The sequence below is a fragment of the Cetorhinus maximus genome, chromosome 5 (genome assembly GCF_964194155.1).
Source record: "Cetorhinus maximus chromosome 5, sCetMax3.hap1.1, whole genome shotgun sequence".
In the NCBI taxonomy this organism is placed as follows: domain Eukaryota; kingdom Metazoa; phylum Chordata; class Chondrichthyes; order Lamniformes; family Cetorhinidae; genus Cetorhinus; species Cetorhinus maximus.
This window is the reverse complement of record NC_135883.1, coordinates 127283673-127308278: the sequence shown is the minus strand read 5'-3', so window position 1 is coordinate 127308278 and position 24606 is coordinate 127283673. Positions and strand designations below refer to the sequence as shown.

The 24606-nt window shown below is 44.8% G+C and overlaps 1 protein-coding gene across 3 annotated transcripts in view; it reads left to right on the top strand.

Moving 5' to 3' along the window:
- sh3bgrl2 (SH3 domain binding glutamate-rich protein like 2) overlaps positions 1-24606 on the top strand; it is an 88895-nt gene that overhangs the window by 43589 nt on the left and 20700 nt on the right. For all 3 annotated transcript variants that reach the window (XM_078542468.1, XM_078542469.1, XM_078542470.1), the window contains one exon: positions 19213-19293. In XM_078542468.1, the coding sequence (XP_078398594.1) occupies positions 19213-19293 (81 nt within the window). The remainder of the gene's footprint in view (positions 1-19212; positions 19294-24606) is intronic.

The following is a 24606-nucleotide window of genomic DNA, read 5'->3' as shown; positions in this document are numbered from 1 at the left end:
TGGCTCCTTCTAAAACATAAATACATTTGGACTGGGAAAAGGTATCCACAGGGGGAAGGGATCCCTTTTAAATTAACCTTGTTGCGACCAACCAAGGGGGTTCAATAAAGAAGGGGAGCCATTCATCCCTCCTCCCTAGGAGCACAATTGGGGTCCCATTCGGGAAGTTAACAATTTGGGATATCTCGTTCGGGATCATAACAAATTGGGGGACCTTGCCCAGGGACCGGTCATAACAGCTTATTGCTTATGCTGTTTGGCATGCAAGTAGTCCTGTGTTGTAGCTTCACCAGGTTGACACCTAATTTTCAGGTATACCTAGTGCCCCTCCTGGCATACCGTCCTGCACACTTCTTTAAACCAGGCTTGATCCACTGGCTTGATGATAATGGTAGAGTGGGGCTATGCCGGGCCATGAGGTTACAGATTGTGTTTGAGTACAATTCTGCTGCTGTGGGTGGCCCACAGTGCCTCGTATTGCCCAGTCTTGAGTTGCTAGATCTGTTTGAAATCTATCTCATTTAGCACAGTGGTAGTACTACAGAACACAATGGAGAGTATCGTCAAAATGAAGACGTGCCTTCGTCTCCACAAGGACTGTTCAGTGATCACTCCGACCGATACTGCCATGGACAAATGTATCTGCAGCAGGCAGGTTGGTGATGATGAGGTCAAGTGTGGTTTTTCCCTCTTGTTGGTTCCCCAATCTAGCCGCTATGTCCATTAGGACTCGGCCAGCTCAGTCTATAGTGGTGCTACCAAGTCAGACTTGATGATGGACATTGAATTCCCCCGCCCAGGGTACATTCTGCACCTTTGCCATGTTCAGCGCTTCCTCCAAATGGTGTTCAACATGGAGGAGTATTGATTAATCAACTGAGTGGGGGGGCGGTACGTGGTAATCAGCAGCAGGTTTCTTTGCCTATCTTTGAACTGATGTCATGAGACTTCATAGGTTTCGGAGTTGATGTTGAGGCCTCCCAGGGCAACTCCCTCCTGACTGTATACCACTGTGCTACCACCTCTGCTGGATCTGACCTGCTGGTGGGTCAGAACATAGCCAGGGATGGTGATAGTGGTGTCTAGGACATGATCTGTAAGGTATGTTTCCATGAGGATGACTATGTCATGCTGTTGCGTGACTAGTCTGTGAGACAGTTCTCCCAATTTTAGCACAAGCCCCCAGGTGTTAGTAAGGAGGACTTTGCAGGGTCGACAAGGCTGAGTTTACCACTGTCATTTCCGGTGCTTAGGTCAATGCCAAGTGGTCTATCCAGTTTGATTCCTTATCAAATTTTCTGTCATGGATTGATACAACTGAGTGGCTTGCCAGACAATTCTAGGGGACGTTTAATAGTCAACCAGTTTGCTCCAGCTAAAATGAGTGTAGCATGTTATCTGCCCTTTTTGAGGTTAGCCTCAAAGCTAATTCTGCAAATTTGAGCTTCTACAGTGGAGCCTTTGGATGTTGGGAGTACCTGACAGGATTTTGTCTATTTATAATGAGCAGCGAATCGAGGTGGGGTGGGTGCATCTTCACTTTGAGGCTGCAAATCTGGAAAGTAAAATTGTAATATTAAGTCTCGAGTATAATTTGAGTATTCTCTGACCTGCACATTTGTTTCCCCTTCATCCATGGAAGTGCCACCAATTGTTGGAACGGTCACATCCTCCTGAACCTGATGAGTGATCGATATGTCCATACCCAATTTATGTTTTCGGTTGACATTTGCACATCACCACAATCCAGCAAATGTTTCTGGAGTTCTGACTTGTTTTTCTTTCCTGAACTAGGGGCACTGATGCCAATTCCTGTCTCAACTGTGCTCAACTAACTCCTCAGATACTGTAACAGTCTGTAGCAAGACCTAGACAACATTCAGGCTTGGGCTGATAAATAGCAAGAAGCATCTCACACGTGCCAAGCAAAGGCCATTTCCAACAAGGGCCAGGATTTCACAGGTGATTGGGTTTCCTGACCCACCACTGAAAAAGTTGCCGTGAAACTTGTCCCCGCTCCGTGGAGGAGCATTAATTGGCTAGGGACCAGACTTCTGTCCCATCTGGGAAGGAAGTCCTGCCTCCGAGAGTTGCCAGACAAACAGATTAGCCAGCAGATCTCTTGTCCCAGCAGCACCACAGGGAGTGGTGGCCACTGCTGGGACTGTATTCAATCTCTGATGAAGAAGAGCCAAGAGCCAGATGACAAGTGAGTTCGGGGGATTCTCAGCTGGGTGGGGTGCACAGACCATGGGGGTGAAGGGACACCTGAATGGCAGACCTTGAAGGTCGGCCTTCAATTGGAAAATGAGGCCTGTGAAAGAGGCACTTTCATCCCTTTTCCACCTGATGCCCAAGTAGGCTTGCCTGCTGGCTTCCCACCCGTTGCCATAAAATTGTGGAGGGCGGGAAGAGGCCCTGGCCACTGAAGGGCCACAATTCCCGCGAGGGTGGCTGGGCCACCTGAGGCCTTGCCTGCTGCCTGTTAAATAGTGGCCAGTTGGGGGCAGGGGTGGGTAGGCAATAGAAAACACACTCAAAGAATTTTACAGGACCAACCCGTGTGTAAACCTGCACTAGCAGGCTGCAAAATTCTGCCCAATACAGAATCTAACCATTGTCCCTTGACATTCAATGGCATTACCATTACTGAATCCCCACTATCAACAACCTGTGGTTACCATTTGACCAGAAACTGAACTGGACTAGCCATTTAAAAACTGTGGCCACAAGAGCAGGTTAAAGGCTGGGAATTCTGTGGAGAGTAACTCACCACCTGACTCTCAAGTCTGTCCACCATCTATAATGCATAAGTCAGTGTGATGGAATACTCTCCACTTCCTGGATGAGTGCAGCTCCAGCAACTCTTAAGAAGCTAGACATCATCCAGGACAAAGCAACCTGCTTTATCATCACCCCATCCACCAACTGAAACGTTCAGTTCCTGCAGCACTGGCGCGGGCATTGTGCACCATCTGCAAACTGCACTGCAGCAACTCACCAAGGCTCCTTCGACAATATCTTCCAAACCCAAGACCTCTACCACCTAGAAGGACAAGGACAGCAGATGCACGGGAACACCAATACTCTCCAGTTCCCCTCCAAGCCACAAACCATCCTGACTTGAAACTACATCTCCATTCCTTCATCACTACTCGGTCAAAATCCCGGAACTCCCTCCCACTTTGGGTTTACCTACACCACATGAAATGCAGCAGTTCAAGAAGGCAGCTCACCACCACCTTCTCAAGGGCATTTAAGGATGGGCAATAAGTGCTGCCCTTGCCTATGATATTCACATCTTATGAGTGAAAAAATAAACTAACTTAACTGCAAATCAAATGTGGGATCCTGTGGTCGGAATAGCTTATTAGAACGCTGGATGATGTCTTTGACCAGCTGACTACCTGAGGTGCCGATTAATTGTCTGTCCACTTGACCTAACTATTCAACTTACTGTTGTTACTCTGGTTCGTGCACAGTTGTGATCTCAGGTTTTTGCCACGTTGCTCTGAGCAGTGAAAATAGCCGAGGTTGACTGTCTTTTTAATTTTATCCTCTTTACAATACTTGGTGCTCTCCCATAATGGAGAGTCTAAAATTGAAAATTAATTGGCATGATGGAACCTTTGTTCACCACTCTTCCAAATATCAAGGGTGTTGTGCCACAGTGTAAACCAGTTTCATCATCACTAAATGGGTAGCGGGACTTCTTCTTTAAGAATTCTTTGCAGCTACTTGCTTCTAAATAACAGCACATTAGCACACTTGGGATCTTGGCAAGTTGTGAAGTGTATTGCCAAAAATCATTTTTTTTCCTGGCATTTGTTATCACTCATCATTTTGTCAATAGATTAAATTTGCAACTTTGGTAACAAGCAAATCAGTTTCCTTGTATTGTTTTAACCATTCTGAAAATTGAACGCGCTGTTCAAAGAAAGGGAAGCCGTTTCTGACTTTACATCTTAGCTACTTTTCCTATCTCATATATTGTGAAATTCTCTTGCAAAGCCTATAACAGATTCCTAGCTGTGAACCAGAACAGTATCATTTCAGAACAGCCCATGTATTATAACCAAAGCAATGTCACAGAGATTGACAGAGTAACTGGGAGATGTCTCCTTCCTTTTGCCCTAGGTGATAGATCACTCAGCTAATCAGCAAAGTGATTGACCTCCAAGTTGATGGATAGAATATTTCTGTTTCTTTCACCTGTTTTCTGCACACATTGTCACAGTGACGTACCCCCCAGATCATGGTACAACCTGGTTGCGATATTTTATGATAGGCCAATATTGCTGCTGATCATCAAAAATATCTAGAGCTTCAAAGATGTATCCCAATTTTCTGATAGGAGAAACATTTGTTACCGCATACAAGTTTTTGATTTGGAAACCAATTCAATTTCTTTTTTTAAAAAAAAACTTCCTCTGAGCAGCTGCTAGTAACAGATTGACACATCTCTGGGCTATTAAATGAGTAATCTCTGTAATATGGTGGAATAACGGACAGCATTTAGCTTCAAAGGTGCAATGGTTGGTCTACTAATTGGGATTTTGCTTGGGGACCTCATGAAGTGACCTGGATTTTAATTATAATAATTATTATTGGGAACGTCCACCATTGACCTTGTCGGATTTTCTAAAATCAGAGGATAATCTATGTTGGATGGGAGACAGAGCCCTGCTTAGCCACTCACCACTCCTATCCCTAGAGTATCCTAGCCCAGAGTCAGGGATGGAAATTTCTTCCTAACTTGGCGACCTTCACCTGGGCACACCTCTCCTGACATGGGTGACCCTCGTTTGGGGCGAGCAGATGACCTGTCCCAAACAGGGCCCCGCAGAAACTGGCAGTGAAGGTGGGAACTTGGTGTGTCTGAATCCCACGGATTTCTCGCCTGATCCGGTGGTGAGAGCTATGAGAAAGCTCATGGAAATTTGGGGCAGTTGTATGCAACTGCTCTAAAACAGCAGGTAGAAATTCTGATTGGCTCAGTGTATTCACTCTCTATTCCTGCCTGTCCTGTTTTTACACACCTTTTAGGTTAATATCCTTCTTGAATATTTTTATTAACTGCTTTGGATTTGTTATTAAAGTTAAGCAATTACCTGAAAAGAAAACAAACAAGTCCCCACTTTCCTTGATGTCCATTGGTTTTGGTTTTCATTTTAAGATTTATTTATTTTTTTGTTCATGGGACGTGGGCTCGGCCAACATTTATATTGCCCATCCCTAATTGCCCTTGAGAAGGTGGTGGTGAGCTGCCTGCTTGAACCACTGCAGTCTATGTGGTGTGGGTACACCCACAGTGCTGTTAGGGAGGGAGTTCCAGGATTTTGATCCAGCGATAGTGAAGGATCGGCAATATATTCATACATGATTCATAGTTGAGTTAAAGTTAAGCTGTGTCGTGGTTGTGTTGCAGCTGAGTCATCGATTTTATTTTGGTAAGTATTCTATTTCTGCTCCTAGTGGCTGTTTGGTTTTGGTTTGTGAATTTCTGTTCATTGGCTGAAGGACATAATAGTTATTTTCTGATCAGATGCTGTTGGATGTAAATTATAATTATTTACTCCGGAATTCAAGGACCATTTACAATCAACTCAGGATTGATGATGATTCTGATTAAGTGAAACAACCCCTCGCCTCGCTTTCTGCCAGTCACATGAGGCAGACCTTCTATTGTTGACATTTAATTTCGTTTTGGATGATTTAAAGGCCATATATCATCAGGATTATTTTCTGGACAGTGGTACAACATAATGTAATTGCTAAAGAGCACCAGGCTGGATTGCAGCTATTTCAGCAAAATTGCTGCTCCCTCTTGCCAAGAGAAACAGGCCTACAAGCGGCAGCGTTCATTCTTGTCTGATTTTTATTTTGAAAATTTGAACTACTTTATTTCATGCAGCCTTTTCATGACATGTACAGTATTTTCCTGCTGTTTTACCATCTTGGAACCCTTACAAAAATCATCTCGTAAGCACCATGTTTTATGCAATTCTTTTACGCAAGTCTTTTATCGTTGAGGCTATTGTGAATTATGGGCACTAACAAGTCACAATGCTTGATGGGGTACTGACCATTGGTAAAGCATTGCCTGAGTAGAATTCAAACAGGAGATTGGGCAGGCACGATTCCCAGCCCATAACTGAGCCCAACTTAATTTAACAACTTTCATTAGTTTTAGCCTCCGTGCAGTACCCATGTTGAAAAGACCAAAGGAGGTTGAATTTCTATAAGGATTTTCCCACTTGTCCATCGTAAATTCAGCGGCAAAAGAACACACAAATCTCAGGAAAACAGCATTCCTGCTGTTCTCTGGATTTTCCACATTGGACAAACAAGTTGTATTTAGAGAAAGTCACCCCGTAACATTGGTTTAAAAATGATCAAACTCTGTGTAGACCCTACCATTCTCTTTGGCGCAACTGCATGCCCAATGGAACCACGAAACAACAGCATAATCAAGGAAAGCTCCAACAGTGGCGTAGGAACAACATAGATGGAATTAGAAGAGGGAGCTGGAAAGATTGAAGTGAGTTGGAAATAGCAGGACAGTTAAGGAAGAGGGAGGCAAATTCTATTATTTTCATTTTGTCTGTGAGCAATGTCACAGGAGTTTTATTGGAATTGCGGCAATTGTTGTTTTGTCACTTTCCCTCTATTGTGCTCTCTGTGGTGCTTTAAAACTGCCAGAGGGTTGAGAGTAGACATTTTGTGCAGAGCTGTCTCTGAAGTGATGCCATAAATGAGAGAGATTGCTATGGGCAACAATTTCCATTTATACCATGCTTTAAATGTGTTTTTTTAAAAATCCCAAGGCGTCTCAGGAAAGGACATCGGAATTGGCTGACGAGCCAGAAAGGAGAGATTAGGCAGTACTCCCAGTTCATGGTGTCACAGCATATCAAGATCTGCTCCCAGGCTATGTCTAACCAGCAGTTTTGAAGCATAGAAACATGATCTCCAGGGATGACTAAGATACATTGATGAACTCTTGGATGTCCCTAGTTTATTATATTTTAAGATTATAAAACAATCCAGTCATATATGCTTTCCCTTTTAAGGTTATGAGTAAACTAACATGCACTGTGATTCTGCTGAAATTGCAAAAAAACATTTGGAGAGGAACTGTTGGCCAAGAAACATTTGGCTTCTCTAGGTCAGTATAGGGGCTCTGTTTTCAATGTGACTTCAATTATATTTTTAAGGAACCCTAAACCACCACTAAAATGACCTGACAAATCCTGTAGCAGTGGCCACACAACACAAAATTAAGGTAGGAGTGATTGGCTGCTTGCATGTCATTTCTTTTCGTCCACAGTAAATCTGGAATCATTTCAATGGCTGAGCTTAAATCTCTCTATAAATCTGGCCGTAAATCTATCGCTCTGAATTAATTCAGATCCACAAGAAGTTGACATAGCTGGGGTAACTTTCCAACTTTGTGCATCTGCCGGTGGATATTGGAAATGCAACAACATTGCACGTGAGTTTCCATCCATTTCCTTTAGAACATAGAAAACTACCTGCAGTGGAGCAGTGACCAATTAGTTGCTCTGATTGGTGTTTGAGAGAGTTCCATCATCATCTTCAGTCCAAAGGCAGGTTCCACCCACCATGACCTCCACTATGGGTAGGGCAAGGAGGCAGATCCTGACTCCGCTCCAGCCAGAATGGAGTGAATACATAAGGTGGTTGATGAGGTGCCGATCAGGTGGCTGCTTTGTTCTGGATGGTGTTGATCACCTTGAGTGTTGTTGGAGCAGCACTCATTCAGGCAAGTGGGGAGTATTCCATCACATTCCTGACTTGTGCCTTGCAGATGGTGGACAGGCTTTGGGGAGTCAGGAGGTTAGTTACTCGCCGCAGAATTCCCAGCCTCTGCCTTGCTCTTGAAGCCACAGTTTTTATATGACTGCTCCAGTCAAGTTTCTTGTCAATGGTAACCCTGAGGATGCCGATGATGGGGGATTCGACGATGGTAATCCCATTGAACGCCAAAGGGTGATAGTTAAATTCTTGTTGGAGATATCCGTTGTCTGGAACTCGTGTGGTGCAAATATTACTTACCACTTATCAGCCTAAGCCTGAATATTGTTCAGGTCTTGCTGCATGCGTGCATGGACTGTTTCGGTATCTTAGGGGTTGAAAATGGTACTAAACATTATGCAATCATCAGAGAAGGTCCCTACTTCTGGCCTAATGATGAACGCAAAGTGATTGATAAGCAGATAAATGTAGTTGGCCCTTGGATACTGCCCTTAAGGAACTCCTGTAGCGATGCCCTGGGGCAAATATGATTGGCCTCAACAGCCACAGCCATCTTACCTTGTGCTAGGTGTGGCTCAACAAGTCAGAGTTCCCTCCTGATTTCTATTGACTTCAATTTGATGCCACACTCAGTAGTTAGGACAAAAACAGAATTACCTGGAAAAACTCAGCAGGTCTGGCAGCATTGGCGGAGAAGAAATCAGTTAACGTTTCGAGCCTTCATGGCCCTTCGGCAGAACTGAAGCATAGTTAGGAGAAAGGAGAAATATAAACTGGTTTAAGGTTGGGGGGGGTGGGGGGGGAAGAGAGAAGTTGAGGGTGTGGTGATTGTGGAGATAAGCAAGCCGTGATAGGAGCAGATAATCAAAAGATGTCACAGACAAAAGGATCAAAGAGGTGTTGAAGGTGGTGATATTTAACACCTCTTTGATCCTTTTGTCTGTGACATCTTTTTATTATCTGCTCCTATCACGGCTTGCTTATCTCCACAATCACCACACCCTCAACTTCTCTCTTCCCCCCCCCCCGCCCCCCCCACCTTAAACCAGTTTATATTTCTCCTTTCTCCTAACTATGCTTCAGTTCTGCCGAAGGGCCATGAAGGCTCGAAACGTTAACTGATTTCTTCTCCGCCGATGCTGCCAGACCTGCTGAGTTTTTCCAGGTAATTCTGTTTTTGTTTTGGATTTCCAGCATCCGCAGTAGCTTTTAGCTTTTTGTTTTTATCTCAGTAGTTAGGAACTAACGATAGTTTTAAGTAATTTACATTTGTATTTGTGGAAGTTAGGAACAAGATATAGCTTTAAGTTTAATTTATATTTTTTATTTGTGTGTTGAGCAAGGTGAATCCTGGGTCTGGTTTCATTTATAGTTTTTCTCTGTGAGATGGAGCTGGCAAGTCTGAGGCCCTGTTTGTATACCTGCATTTTTAATGAGGTTTTATGACTCTTGAAGTGAAGAGCTGTGTTACCAAATGGTGTTAAAACAAACACAAGGTAGTTAAAAAAAACTATGCTGTTGCCTAGCAACAGAGTTTCAGGGAGAGAGACCCGCAGAGAGACAGGGAGAAACAGAAAGCAGTTTTAGTTCAGTTGGTTTGTGGACGCCCTTGGATGAAGACAGAAAGATCTCAGGACAAAGAAGCAAGATCCCAAAACCAGGGAGTGGGACAGAAAGGGGTTGGGGGGGATGGAAGGACTGATGGTGGTGGGCCAAGAAGAACTTCTTGTTAAAGGAAAAGAACAGGATCTGAGAAATGCCCTGTTAAGTGAAGCTAAGAGTGAGGAGCAGAGGAAAAGGCTTCAAGTTAAAAGACAGAGCTGCAGGGAGCAGAATTGGAACAAGGTGGGCTTGTGAGCAGCCAGAAGATCTGAGGAGACAGTCAAAGGTTGGTGACTCCTTACAATGAACCTGTGAAGCAGTGGTGTTCTGTTGGCACAGCTGAGGACCTGAGAGTTTGTGTAGAAGGTGAAGCTTGAATGCACGTGGCAATCCAAGAGAGAGGAACATTGGAAGGAGAGATTGAAACCCTGGAAGTGGATCCTTGTTGAAGACTTCTGAGAGAAGCTGTCATTTTGGAGAAGATTCCAAGGTGAGTTCTTCGAGAGTGAAGATTGGAAATCATCATGTGAAAGACAGAGGGCTGAATTTTCCTCCCGTTGGGGGGGAGGTTGATGGGCGGGCGGGTACGGGCGTGCTTCTGATCGGTGCCCCTGATCGGAGGTGCACTGCCATTTTACATGGGCGAGCCAATTAAGGCCCGCCCAGCGTGACGTCCGCACAGAAGCACTATGCGCTCCCTGTGCGGGCGGGGGGGGGGAATCCCAAAATCGAGAGTGCGCTCTTTAGCGCATGTGCATGAAAGAGCGCACTCATTTCCCTGAGGCTAAGTGCTGCCTCAGAGAGACCGGCTCTGAATGTGAAAAAGACAAAAATATAAAAATAAAATTCCCTTCTGTCCCCTCATGTGACATTGTCACATGAGTTGGGACATGTCCATAATTTTCACAAAACCTTTATTTAAATTTTTTAAAGCCTACATGAAACCTCATCCTGCCCGTGGATGAGGTTTCATGTTTTTTCTCGTTCCTGCCAGGGCTCATGGCCTGCCCACCAACCTTAAGGCTGGACGGGCAGGTCCTTTAATTACTTAATTGACCCTGTCAATGGCCTCAATTGGCCATTGACAGTTTGGTGGGCGCGCAGCTGATTTTGCTGCGCTCCCGCCTTCCTGAAAATTTAAATGGGGTGTGGTGACATCGGGAGTTCAGCCCGACATCACCGCGTGTCATTTTACGCGTCGGCAAGCGGGTCCCAGAGTTTCCATGAGACCCGTTGGCTTACAGTGTGACGAGCATCTGGGGAGTTGATGAAAGATCCATAGCATCTGCTTTGGGTGACATCTGTCACTTGATCTTGGAGTGTGGTGTGTATGACCACAGGTCCCCTATTGGTTTACATAGACTGTGTACTTACTGTGAACATTAGAGTATAAGATAGATCTTGTAACTTGTGTTATCCTTTTGAATCTGTATATATCTGTAAAGGTATGGTTGTGGATGAAGGAATAGTGTAATATGGTTCATCTTTTTCTTGTTTAATAAATCTTCTATTCTTTTGTTAAAAGCTCATGGCAGACTCCTGTGACTCTGTTCAGTTGCTGTCCTGCACATTTCTAAACATAAAATAAAAGTTATAATACTTATCAAGCCAGGTTCCATCCAGGAATCTGACTTGTCCAGTAGTAACATCAGCTAGGATCATACCACAGTCAAATGATGCCAAGGGCAGTCACTCTTGCCTCAGCTCACCCTTGGAATGTTGTTAATATGTTACAGAACTCACAATGTATCAGTGTCAATTATATAATCATTTCGCATTCTTGAAAAAAATATTTGTGAAATAGTCACTGTAATTCCGTCTTTTGCATACATCCCCTGCATTTAACAAAAAATTGCTCTCCGTGTGTGGACAGTACCATCAAGACCACATTCATTCCCCATTCTTAGTTGCCCAGAGATGGTAGGAGGTGGTTTTTCTGATCACTGGGACACTTCAGAGGGCACCTACATAATGTGGGCTAGAGAAAAGACATTACTGAACCAGTTTGGTTTTTGACAGCAATTTGGCAGCTCTCCTGTCAGATCAAAATCTACCAAATTGATTGAGATCAGTATTGCAACTTGGCATGATGCACGCCCTCTGGCCATTAATTGACTGCCCTTGTGAAAATCGAGACCTGTTTTTACTGCCAGGTCTGCACCGACCACTGTTTCCTGCTCCCAGGGGAAAATCCTTCCCCATTTCTTTTGGTGCAAACTCCAGAGTTCATCTGAAAAACACTAGCTGTCAATATCAGCGATCTACAGAAAGTTTCATTTTAATCCAGGTTAAAGCGTTTGTCCCAATGAAAAAGCTGCATGCACATGTGGCTGTGTGTGTAATATATACACAGAACTTCTCATTAATCCTTGACATATTTATTGCAACTGTTATTAAAGCTCCATTCATTATAACCCAGCTGCTGTTCACACATAACTAATGTGTATAATTGTGTGACATTTTTTTTACTAGCTATTGCAACAAAGCATTTGACACTGAACTCTAAAATGACTTTCACTTGACATGCTGTTTTCTAAACTCTAACACAGCTCTCGTGTGATAAAAGATAGGGGGATGCGTGGGATGCTTTCTGCAGTAACTAAAGCTGTCTTAAATTGAGGAATTTCACACCATTGCAACAATAGCCTGAATAGGAAAGTCTGGAGTAGTGTGCAACGTTCATGAACAGTTGTCCATTGGAAACTCAGAGGCAAATTCACATGTGAAAATGGCCATTTGTCAGAGGTGGGAGGCCTTGAATGCAGACTGTGTACCCCAACATGGGGAAAGAATACCAAAATTTGGTAACCGTGGTCCTGGTCAAAAGTATGTTCCTCAATCGACATCGCTTGAACAAATGATCTGTTTGTTATCACGTTACTGTTTTGTGGAGCTTGTTGTGAATAGATGGGCAGTTATATTTCCTACATTACAACAGTGACTATACATCAAAAGTGCTTCATTGGTTGTAAGGCGCTTTGAAATGTCCTGAGGTTGTGAAAGGTCCCATATAAATGCAAGACTGTTTTTCTCTCCCCTTGAAGGTACTGATCATCTTCTTGATCCACTGCAGTCTGTATGGTGGAAGTTCCCCCACAGGAAGGGAATTCCAGGACTTTAACACTCCCAAAATGGGTGGGTTTGGGTCAGGATGAGAAGTTAAAATGTTAAAAAATCTCAAACACCAACCAAACCCGCTTCCTTTCAGTCCACCAAGCAAAGCTGTAAACCTCCCCAGCAGTCGGATCCGCACCCCCCCCTCTCCAACCCCCAACTCTCCCCCTGACAATGATCTTTATCCCAAGCACAGAAAGAAATCTACCGAAGGTGGAATTTTACTTTCCGGCCAGAGTCAATTGAGTTTAGAATGGCTTGCTGCATTTTATGGTCCCGTCTCCGCTGCGACAAGGCCATAAAATTCCAGCCCTGTCTTGAGCTGCGACCTCTCCTGAAACACCCCCACATGACGGGGAGCCAAGCTTGTCAACCAGGCTGGTGTCCCGGGAGGAGAATCTGCTTTTAAAATAAAAACAAAACATGCATTCCATAGAATTAAAACTGCACAAAGTTCAGGGGATCAAAACAAGTCCTCTCCTCCCCCACACTCCAGCTTGGAAATCCCACCCCAGTAAGTATCTGGACCCTGGTGTCCAGAAGGCACTAAGTGTGGTTGTGGGCGGCTAAAATGACATTTCACTGGCGGGCCATAATGGTGGCTTCTCACGCCGTATCGTCCCAAACCAGCCGCATTAATTAAGCACCCCTGGGAAACACGCCGTTTCTACACCGTCACCTCGCCACTTCCTCAAGCCGGGCGCAACTCTCAGTGCTTCTATCCCAGGATGCTGCAAATAAGACAAGGCCCTGAAAGGCAAGAAGACTGCAGCCCCCCGCCCCCCCACCGTTTTAATGATGCATTTGGATGCTGTGGAGGTCCGCCATAGTGTCCTGTACCCCTGCTCTGGCTGCAGGAGGGGCAGCAACATTACCACTCCGACTTGGTAGGCGATGGCAGTGGTGATCAGAGCCAATGCTGCACAGAAGAGGTCGGCTATCCAATTCAGATAGAGGTTGAATGATCTCATCTGTGCAGCCAGGATATGGCAACCGCCTTATCACTCTAAACTCACACACTCAAGCCCATCACACATTCACTGGCACCTCATTCACTGCCACCTCAAGGGACATCACCACTCACTCTTTCACACAGACCCTCACATCTCCATCTGGCCTCATCTCGTCTGGAGATTGCCTCCTTAGTCCTCACCATCTTGAGGCCACTTGCACAGATCAACTTGTGCCCTCACACACACCCTGGGGTACCACCCCTTCCCCAGTACAGCCCTCACCCTGCAGCCTCTTCCCTTGCCTGAGGCCACTTCCTCCCCCTTCCCCAAACAAGCCCTAGCACTGCAGCTGTACAAACCACCACTGCCTTATGGCTGGTCTGGTAGGTAGAGACCTGCCCATGATTCCCCCCAAAAATGATGTGGTGCTGCCTGTGAAGCCTGGTGCTGAAAACTACAAGTGCTGCCCAAAGCAAGGTAGGTAAACCTCGAAGTCCCAGCTGAAGTGCAGCTCACCAGGTGCTTATCATTTATGCACAGTTGTGTAACACGTTGGTGTGCGTGGGCAGATTATCCAGCATGGGGGGGATGAGTCTGGTGGGCTAGCCTTGTAATGATACAGGACTGTTTGCGTGCCAAACTGCATTAGCAGCAAGTGATAGACAGAGCTAAGCAATCCCACAACTAACGGATCAGATCTAAGCTCTGCAGTCCTGCCACATCCAGTCGTGAATGGTGGTGGACAGTTAAACAACTCACTGGAGGAGGAGGCTCCACAAATGTCTGCATCCTCAACGATGGAGGAGCTCGGCACATCTGTGGAAAAGATAAGGCTGAAGCATTTGCTACAATCTTCAGCCAGAAGTGCCGAGTTGATGATCCATCTCGGCCTCCTCCGGAGGTCCCCAGCATCACAGATGCCAGTCTTCAGCCAATTTGATTCACTCCACTTGATATGAAGAAATGGCTGAAGACACTGGATACTGCAAAGGGTATGGGCCCTGACAATATTCCGGCAATAGTACTGAAGACTTATGCTCCAAAACTTGCCATACCCCTAGCCAGGCTGTTCCAGTACAGCTAAAACACTGGCATCTACCCGGCTATGTGGAAAATTGCCCAGGAATGTCCTGCACACACAAAGCAGGACAAATCCAACCCAGCTAATTATTGCCCCATTAGTCTACTCTTGATCATCAGTAAAATAATGGAAGGGGTCATCAACAGTGCTATCAAGTGGCACTTGCTTAGCAATAACCTGCTCACTGATGCCCAGTTTGGGTTCCGCCAGGGCCACTCAGCTCCTGACCTCATTACAGCCTTGATTCAAACATGGACAAAAGAGCTGAACTCCAGAGGTGAGGTGAGAGTGACTGCCCTTGACATCAAGTCCGCATTAGACCAAGTATGGCATCAAGGAGCCCTAGCAAAACTGGAGTCAATGGGAATCAGGAAGAAAACTCTCCACTGGTTGGAGCCATACCTAGCACAAAGGAAGATGGTTGTGGTTGTTGGAGGTCAGTTATCTCAGCTCCAGGACATCACTGCAGGAGTTCCTCAGGGTAGTGTCCTCGGCCCAACCATCTTCAGCTGCTTCATCAATGACCTTCCTTCCATCATAAGGTCAGAGGTGGGATGTTCGTTGATGATTGCATGATGTTCAGCACCATTCACGACTGCTCAGATACTGAAGCAGTCCATGTCCAAATGCAGCAGACCTGGACAATATCCAGGCTTGGGCTAAGTGGCAAGTAACATTCACGCCACACAAGTGCCAGGCAATGACCATCTCCAACAGGTGAGAATCTAATCATCGCCCCTTGATGTTCAATGGCATTACCATCACTGAATCCTCCACTATCAACATCCTGGGAGTTATTATTGTGCAGAAAATGAACTGGACTAGCCATATAAATACTGTGGCTACAAGTGCAAATCAGTGGCTAAGAATCTTGTGACAAGTAACTCACCTCCTGACTCCCCAAAGCCTGCCCACCATCTACAAGGCACAAGTCAGGAGTGTGATGGAATACTCTCCACTTGCCTGGATGAGGGCAGCCCAGCACTCAAGAAGCTTGACACCATCCATGACAAAGCAGCCTACTTGATTGGCACCACATCCACAAACATTCACTCCCTCCACCACCGACACACTGTAGCAGCAGAATTCACCAATGCTCCTTCGACAGCACCTTCCAAACCCACAACCACTAACACCTAGAAGGACAAGGGCAGCAGATAGATGGGAACACCACCACCTGGAAGTTCCCCTCCAAGTCACTCACCATCTTGACTTGAAAATATATCACCATTCCTTCACTGTCAAAACCCTGGAACTCCCTTTCTAATAGCACTGTGAGTGTACCTATACCACATGGATTGCAGCGGTTCAAGAAGGCAACTCACCACCACCTTCTCAAGGGCAAATAGGGATGGGTAATAAACGCTGGGCCCAGCCAGCAAAGCCCACATCCCATGTATTGATAATTTTTTTAAAAATGCAGATATCTTACAATGCGGTTCCGACGTCCAATGGCGGCAAACGCTGACAGGCTGAGTGGATGATCGCAAACTGGCTTCACAACATTGTGAAACCGATTTTTGGCCTCATTGTCCGCGCTCAGTGCCAAGCACACCTGACGCTCGTGGGCACGGACAATTCCGCCCATGATGCTAAAATATTAAGGCACGAAGCTGAGTCTGTTGGAAAGTAATGAGCCATCACAAGACTTGAATAGTTTTTCATATCTAAACCGAAAGTCATGAGCGCTGCTTGGCACTTAAGGTCACCTTACCCACAAGCCAGTCAGCAAGCTCTTCGAGAGTTAGCTGCCGGGCTCATTTGCAGCAGTGGTATTGTTCTGGCTCATCCAGTTAAGTTTCTGATCATTGGTAACCCCGAAGATGGTGATGGTGAGGAACTTGACAATGGTGGTACTTTTACGGTCCAGGGTTTGAACACATCTAGCAGAACATTTAGCTGATACTGCAGAGACTGCCTATGTAGGCTTGCAGGGGGACCAAGATGAAAAAGCTGAGGAAGGAGGTGACCTTGACTGCTACTGTCCTTATAATGCAGTTGGCCACCGGTGTCTTTTAAGCAGATGGCAAAACTCTGTAACTGGTTCCCTGCTGCTCAAGAATCTGTGGAGGCTTTTGTCATTGATCTTTCATTGCCAGGTAGGTTTTAATCTAACTTGCCAACCTCCACAGATTTCCACAGCTTACCCTGATGTTTTCTTGTTCCTGAGCTCTATCCTGTGAAAGTTTGTATTGTAAAAGCTCCTTTTTTTTTATATGCTGTTTTGCTTGTAAAAATTCCAATTAATTTTGATAAATTAGCAAATAAGGTGTGGCTCTTTAGTTTGCATATAAACACTCCTAACCTATCACAGAAGTACAATACTGCAAAGTAGTGGACAAAAATGTCAGAAATACACATTAAAACACTATTAAAACCTGTAACTTGAAACAAGATGGCTGACAGGAACTCTGTCAAGTGCGAAGCTTCCCTTGGGACCATTGCAGACAGGAGCCAGGATGGGAAATCAAGCTATCGCAATTAAAATCATGCGGCCAACTTGTCACCTCCTGGGGTTGTTGGGGAAGGAGGAGTACGTGGGGGTGGGCTGGTGTGGAGAGGGGGGACTTTCCTCGAGCAAAAGCAGTCAGTGAGCTGGGGACTGAACTTTGGGAAGGGTGGGGAGGTGCCCGCTGCCTATCCTTCGGCTCAGCCACCTTCTCTCCAGTGGTACTGCTGAGCACAAGAGCTGCCAGCCTCTGATTGGCTAGCAGCTGTCGGTAGGCGAGACTTCTGCCACCTGGGTCCTGGTTCCAGGGAAGGGCCCCCTGGTGGCCTCGCCGCTGCCTGATAGGCTTGTGGTTTGGCGGGCCTTCCCGAAAAGAGGCAGTGCGGGTCTCTCGCCAGCTCTCCAACCAGCAGCAAGACCCTCGATGCCTCAACAAGATTCTGCCTTGTGTATGTGTGTGTGTATGTGTTAGTTCTTCTAAATTCAATGTAAATAGTTGGTAACCATCTTTATTATAAATATTGTTACATCAAGCTTTCACTTTTAAATTGGGGAGAATCCTTTTTCGAGAGTATAGTTTGTGATAATTCAGCTTTTAAGTCTATAAATAACAAATGAAAATAATGATTATTCATAAAGCACTAAATAGTTCTAATTTCATAAGTCATTCAATCTGATGACCAGGATTTAATAATGAATCATAATTCCTAATTATTTCCTTGTGTGCCCAACTTTCTGAGCAAACACACACTGATATTCCATTGGACAAGTTTGGGCAAAGATCCTCATGAACCCGTTCACTTTTCAGGCTACTGCAGATTCATTATATGTAACTTTCAGGTTCTAAAATTTATTGGAACAATTGCGCTTCGACTGGCTGCCTGTGTTGTTAGTTGTAGTCTGCCGTGGCTGGGATTTTACCAACCCTCTAGAGATGGGAAGCTGTAGTGTTAGGGTGTTCAGGACTGTAGGAGTTAATGTGGGACTGGGGAAACAGTATCACCCATAGTATGATGTAGAGTGTCACATGGGAGTAGTAGAGTGCAGTAGTGAGTCTGGGAGAAGTCGGCATGAAGATACAATCCTGACTAGGTGCTATCCTGTTTATATGTATATAGTTATATGTTATTAATAAACAGTTATTGTTCAATCATACAAGCCTCTAGACCTCTTCATGAGACAACATACAACCTTATAACATCTTTCTGCTGCCACTGGGTATTTCAAAAGGCAGGAATAGCAACAGCTCAGCCACCCACTGACCGGAGGTGGGCAGCCAATTAATCCAATTGACTGGCCTATAACACCCATTTTACTGGCATCGGAACATCTTTCTGTCATCTGCAAGATCAACTATTTCCCGGGGTTGGGTGGGGGGAACCTTCCTTCCCCGAGGCTCCATGTCCCAGACAGGAGCTCTTAGTGGCAATGGCCACCTCTGTGGCCTCCAGTTGCTGGGGCCTGCCCAGGCAAGTGGAAAAAAAATTCTCAGTAGCCCTTCAAGGGCAACTCAACATTGAGGCACGCTCCTCCTCCTCCCTGCAGCCTCCGCAGTAGCCACCTCTTATCGGCGGTGATGCACAGGAGAGGCAGGTCGCCATCCTTAATTGGACAGTAGTCCAGGTGGCAGTTTCTTAACTGGCCACTACTGGGTAAAACCCCACTGTGAGCCTGCCGTTCGCCAGCACGGGCTCAGGGGCCTGCATTTGGTCCCAGTAGCAGGACCCAGAGCCTGCCAGTAAAATTCCAGCCCATGTGTCTGATGTGCTATGTATGCACAATGCAGGCTCAGAGCAATACCAGGGCTCTGTGCTCTGCGCATAAATTATGCACAAGGCTTGTTAAAGGCCTAAAATTATATTAAGGTTGAAATCCAATAATGCATCTACATTGCCTGTTCAGGGCCACAGTATATAACCAGTTGATTGTGTGAAATCCTTCTAGTAATTAGTTACATGATATTTGCATTTAGTTTTATCATATAGCTGTATGTCCTCAAGCATATTATCCCAAATCAATTTGAGGTACAATGTTTCAGTGTGTTTTGTTCAATTAAAAACTATTTTGTAAGCACTTTTTCATGAAGGCAATGCATCTTCAACAAGCATAAATTTAGTCAGTGAAAATTACACCACCTGCCTATTCCTGCCTTCTTTTCCGCCTCTCACCTCCATATGCTCTAGCCTTTAAAAATACCACACTATTGTACTAATGCCTTTCTCTTTTGGTTCCAGGATTATGATGCTTTCTTTGAATCCAAGGAAAACAACACAGTCTCCACATTTTTTGGTTTAAAACCAAAATCAACATCACGGGTAAATACAATCTTTTGTTTTACAGTCAGTTTGCTTTGCTTTCATTCTTGCCTTTTAATGAGGGTTTGGTGTTTTATTTGGTGTTAGTATTTATTATACATCCAAGCAACTGATGAAGTGAAGTAGGGTTGTGAGCATAGGTTATCATAGCAGTGTACCAATCTGCATACAGGCCAGAACATCATTACTAGACAATTAATTGGCATTTGGAAAATCAAGGGCTAATAAATGAAAGTAGGCCCAGATTTGTTAAAGGCAAACTGTGCTTGACTAACTTGATCGAGATTTTGATAAAGTAATGAAGAGGGTTGGTGAGGGTAGTGCAGTTGTTGGGTATATGGACATCTGAAAGGCATTTGACAAAGTAAGTTAAAGCCCAAGTGATTAAAGGGACAGTTGCAGCATGGATACAAAATTGGCTAAAGAACAGAAAGCAGAGAGTAGTGATGAACAGTTACTTTTCAGAATGGAGGGAAGTATACAGTGGTATTCCACACGGCTCGTTTATTAGGGCCACAGGATGTTTTGATATATTTTCAAAACCTGGGCTTGAGTACACCGAACATAATTGCAAAATTTGCAGGTGATATGAAGCTGAATGTAGTAAATACTGGGGAAGATAGCAACAGACTTCGGGAGGCCATAGACAAACTGGTGAAATGACTGGTAGATGAAATTTAACATAGAGATGTGTGAAATGTCGCATTTAAGTAGGAAGAATGAGCAGAGGTAAAATGAACAAAATGATATAATTTTAAAGGGGGTGCAGCAAAGAAGACACCTGGGGTTGCATGTAACAAATGGTGGCATGGCAAGTTGGGATTTAAAAAAAATACTCGTGTTGCATCCTTACCTTTATTAGTAGAGGAATAGAGCACAAAGGCAAGGAAGTTGGACTAAACTTTTATAAAACACTTGTTGGGCCTGAGCCGAAGTGTGGTGTTCAATTCTGTCCACCACACTTTAGGAAGGACGCCAAGTCCTTGGGAATGGGTGCAGAATTTACTAGAATTTTTTTTTATTTGTTCATGGGATGTGGGCATTGCTGTCTAGGCCAGCATTTATTGCCCATCCCTAATTGCCCTTAAGAAGGTGGTGGCGAGCTACCTTCTTGCGAAGAGTGGCACCAGAGATGAGGGACTTCAGTAATGTGAAGAGACTGGAGAAACTGGAGTTGTCCTTGCAGCAGAGAAGGTTAAAGAGAGATTTGATAGAGGTGTTCAAAATCATGAATGGTTTTGATAGACTAAAGAAAGACAAACTGTTTAAAGTGGCAGAAGCATCGGTACCAGAGGAGACACAAGTAAGGAGATTATTTTTTTTGCCAGAAGCGACATGAGCCTTTTTTTTAACACAGCAAGTTGTTAAGGGAATAGATTGGTGTTTCTATGGCTGCAGACGTGAACCCAGGATGGTGTGTTGCCTCCCTGGTGCCAAGATCAAGATCAAAGTGACTGAGTGGTTGCCAAGCACCAAGAGAGGGGAGGGTGAGCAGCCAGCAGACATGATCCACATCAATACCAATGACATAGGTAAAAAGAGGGATGTGGCTCCGCGGTCTGAATTTAGGGACCTAGGTAGAAAATTAGCAAGCAGTACCTCAAAAGTAGTAATCTCCAGTTTATCCCAGTGCTTTATGCAAATGAGGACAGTAATAGGAGGATAAGACAAATGAATATGTGGCTGGAAAGATAGTGCAGGAGGGAGGACTTTATATTCTTGGGACATTGGGATCAGCTCTGGGGGAAATGGGACCTGTACAGGCCGAACAGGTTGTATCTGACCAGAGCTGGGACAGAGTTCCTTGCGGGACATTTGCCAGTGCTGTTGGGGAGGCTTTAAACTAACTCAGCAGGGGTATGAGAACCAGTAGATAAGATTAGAGAAAATTACCAAGGTGCACAGTATACTTGGAGAGATAGATAGCAAGATGGTAGGGAATAGTAAGTTAATATGTGGGGTCAGAATAAAGGAGAAATAATAGTCTAAATCAGGGTTACTAGGCATGTATGTGAATACACAAAGTGTGGTAAATGAGATTGGTGAGTTACAGGACGCAGATTGCCATGTGGGAATATAATGTAGAGGCTATAATAGAGACCCGTTTCAAAGAAGGGCAGGACTGGCGTTAAATGTCCCTGGATATAAGGTGTTCAGGAAATATAGGAAAGGAAGAAAAGGGGGAGGGGTGGTGGTATTGATAAAGGAAAACATTATGGTGCTGGAGCAAGAGGATGTCCCAGAGGGATCAAGGACAGAATCTATTTGGCTAGAACTCAGAGACAAAAAAAGTACAATTACATTGCTCGATGTAACATAGGCCACCGACTAATGAGAAGGAAATTTGTAAAGAAATTACAGAGATGGTGCAAAAATTATAGAGTACTTATAATGGGGGACTTGAATTATCCAGATATAGACTGGGATAGTAGTGGTGTAAATGGCAAAGCAGGGCAAGAGTTCCTAGAGTATGTTGAGGAAAATTTTACTTGGCAGTATGTTCCCAGTCCAACAAGGAAGGAGGCACTGCTAGACCTGGTTCTTGGGAATGAGGTGGACCAAGTGGATTAAGTGTCAGTAGGAGAACATTTAGGGACAGTGATTATTGTACCATATGTTTTAGACTAACCATGGAAAAGGACAAAGAACAGTCCTGAGTAAGAAAAATTATCTGGCGAAAAGCCAACTTCAATGGGGCAAGAATACATCTGGGCCGAATCAATTAAAGTCAAAGGTTGGCAGGAAAATGGTAGCTGATCAATGGACTACCTTCAAAGAAGACATGATTTGTGCACATTCAAGGTATATTCCCTTGAAAGGGAAAGTAGGGCAAACAAAATCAAGAGCTCCCTGGATGACAAAGGAGATAGAAATTAAGATAAAGAAGAAAAAGTGTGCTTATGATGTGTCAGGTAGAAAATACAATTAAGAACCAAGCTGACTATAAAAGGTTCAGAGGAAAAGTGAAGAAGCAAATAAGAGAAGCAAAGTGGGTGTATGAAAAGAGACTGGCAGCTAACAAAAGGTAATCCTAATGTCTTCTATAGGCATATAAATAGGTGTCAGATAAAGTTCAATGCAGAGAAATGTGACATGATTAATTTTGGTAGGAAGAACATGGAGAGACAGTATAAAATAAAAGGTATAACTCTAAAGGGTGTGCAGGAGCAGAGGGACCTGGTTGCATATGTACATAAATCGTTGAAGGTGGCAGGACAGGTTGAGAAAGCAGTTAATAAAACACACAGTATCTTGGGCATTATTAATAGGGGCATTGAGTACAAGAGCAAGGAGGTTATGTTAAATTTGTATAAGTCCCTAGTTCGGCCTCAGCTGGAGTACTGCATCCAGTTCTGAGCGCCGCACTTCAGGAAGGATCTGAAGGCATTAGAGAGAGTGCAGAAAAGATTCACAAGAATGGTTCCAAGGATGAAGAACTTCACAACTGAAGATAGATTGGAAAGTTAGGACTGTTTTCCTTCGAGAAAAGAAGGTTGAGAGGAGATTTCCTAGAGGTATTCAAGATCATGAGGGGTCTGGACAGAGTAGATAGAGAGAAACCGTTCCCACTCGTGAAAGGATTGAGAATGAGAGGGCACAGATTCAAAGTAGTTGGTAAAGGAAGAAAGTGCAGGGTTACAAGGAGAAGGTGGGAGAATGGCACTAGGTGAGTTGCTCATTCGGAGAGTCAGTGCAAACACAGTGGGCCAAATGGCCTTCTGCGCTGTAACGATTCTGTGAATGTTAAATTCTGGAATGTACTGTTTGAAAGAATGGAGGAATCAGATGGAATAATAATATTATAAAGGGCATTGGATAAATACTTGGCAGGAAAATGCTGGGAATTTACAGTATTGGGAAAGAGCAGAGAAATGGGATTAAGTCAATAGATTTACCACACGGATGTTGGGCCAAATGGGCATTTTTAAATTCGTTCATGGGATGTGAGCATTGCTGACAAGGCCAGCATTTGTTGCCCTTCCTTAATTGTCCTTGAGAGCAGTAAAGACTTAATGGCATTGTTGTGTGTCTGGAGTCACATGTAGGCCAGACCAGGTAAGGATGGCAGATTTCCTTCCATAAAGGGCATTAATGGGTTAATGCTCCTGCACCCCCTTTAGAGTTATACCCTTTATTTTATATATTGTTTCCATGTTCTTCCTACCAAAATGAATCACGTCACATTTCTCTGCGTTGAACTTTATCTGCCACCTATTTATATGCCTAGAGAAGACTTTAGGATTACCTTTTGTTAGCTTTCAGTCTCTTTTCATACACCTCCTTTACTTCTCTTATTTGCTTCTTCACTTCTGGAAACCAAGGGGCAGATTAGTTACAGGCATTTCCATCCTGCCTGGCATGGGCTGCAGATCCAGATGCCATAAAGCTGACAGTGACACCACAATGCCTTCCTGATACAGCGAAACCCACAGGATGTCAATGCAGCTCCTGAAGGCTCCTGAATATCTATACGGGAACCCGCTAGAAACTCAGCCTCACTGGTCCCGGCGCCTGCCCTCTTCCCACCCCTGCTGCCAACGCTGAGTGTGTCACCACACATGTTTCACACTGGCTGGCAGTTAATTGGCCATCCAGCATGAAATTGAGGTCGGGAGCCGGATGTGGGCAGCAGCGGATTGCACGTCTGCTTTCGGGCCCGCCGATCGCACTCCTGTGCCAGACTAAAAATTCAGGCCCATGATTCTATACCTAGCTTTAGTTTAAATTCATGTCCTCTGGGTCTGCCCAGGTAGTCAAAATGGATCTGTCTATCAATAGGGATGCTATCCAGCCCTTTAATTATTTTACAGACCTGTATCAGATCACCAATATGCTACTTTAAAGTAAATAGACCAAGGTTCTTGAGCCTAAGTTAGGAATCACCTTCCTCTCCCTCCCAGAACCATGATAGGGTCCCCCTTGTCCTCACTTATCACCCCACCAGCTTCCGCATTCAAAGGATCATCCTCCGCCATTTCCGCCAACTCCAGCATGATGCCACCACCAAACACATTTTCCCTTCACCACCCCTGGCGGCATTCCGCAGGGATCGTTCCCTCCGGGACACCCTGGTCCACTCCTCCATCACCCCCTACACCTCAACCCCCTCCCACAGCACCCTCCCATGCAACCGCAGAAATTGCAACGCCTGCCCCTTTACTTCCCCTCTCCTCACCGTCCAAGGGCCCAAACGTTCCTTTCAAGTGAAGCAGCATTTCACTTGCACTTCCCTCAATTTAGTCTACTGTATTCGCTGCTCCCAATGCGGTTTCCTCTACATTGGAGAGACCAAACGCAGACTGGGTGACCGCT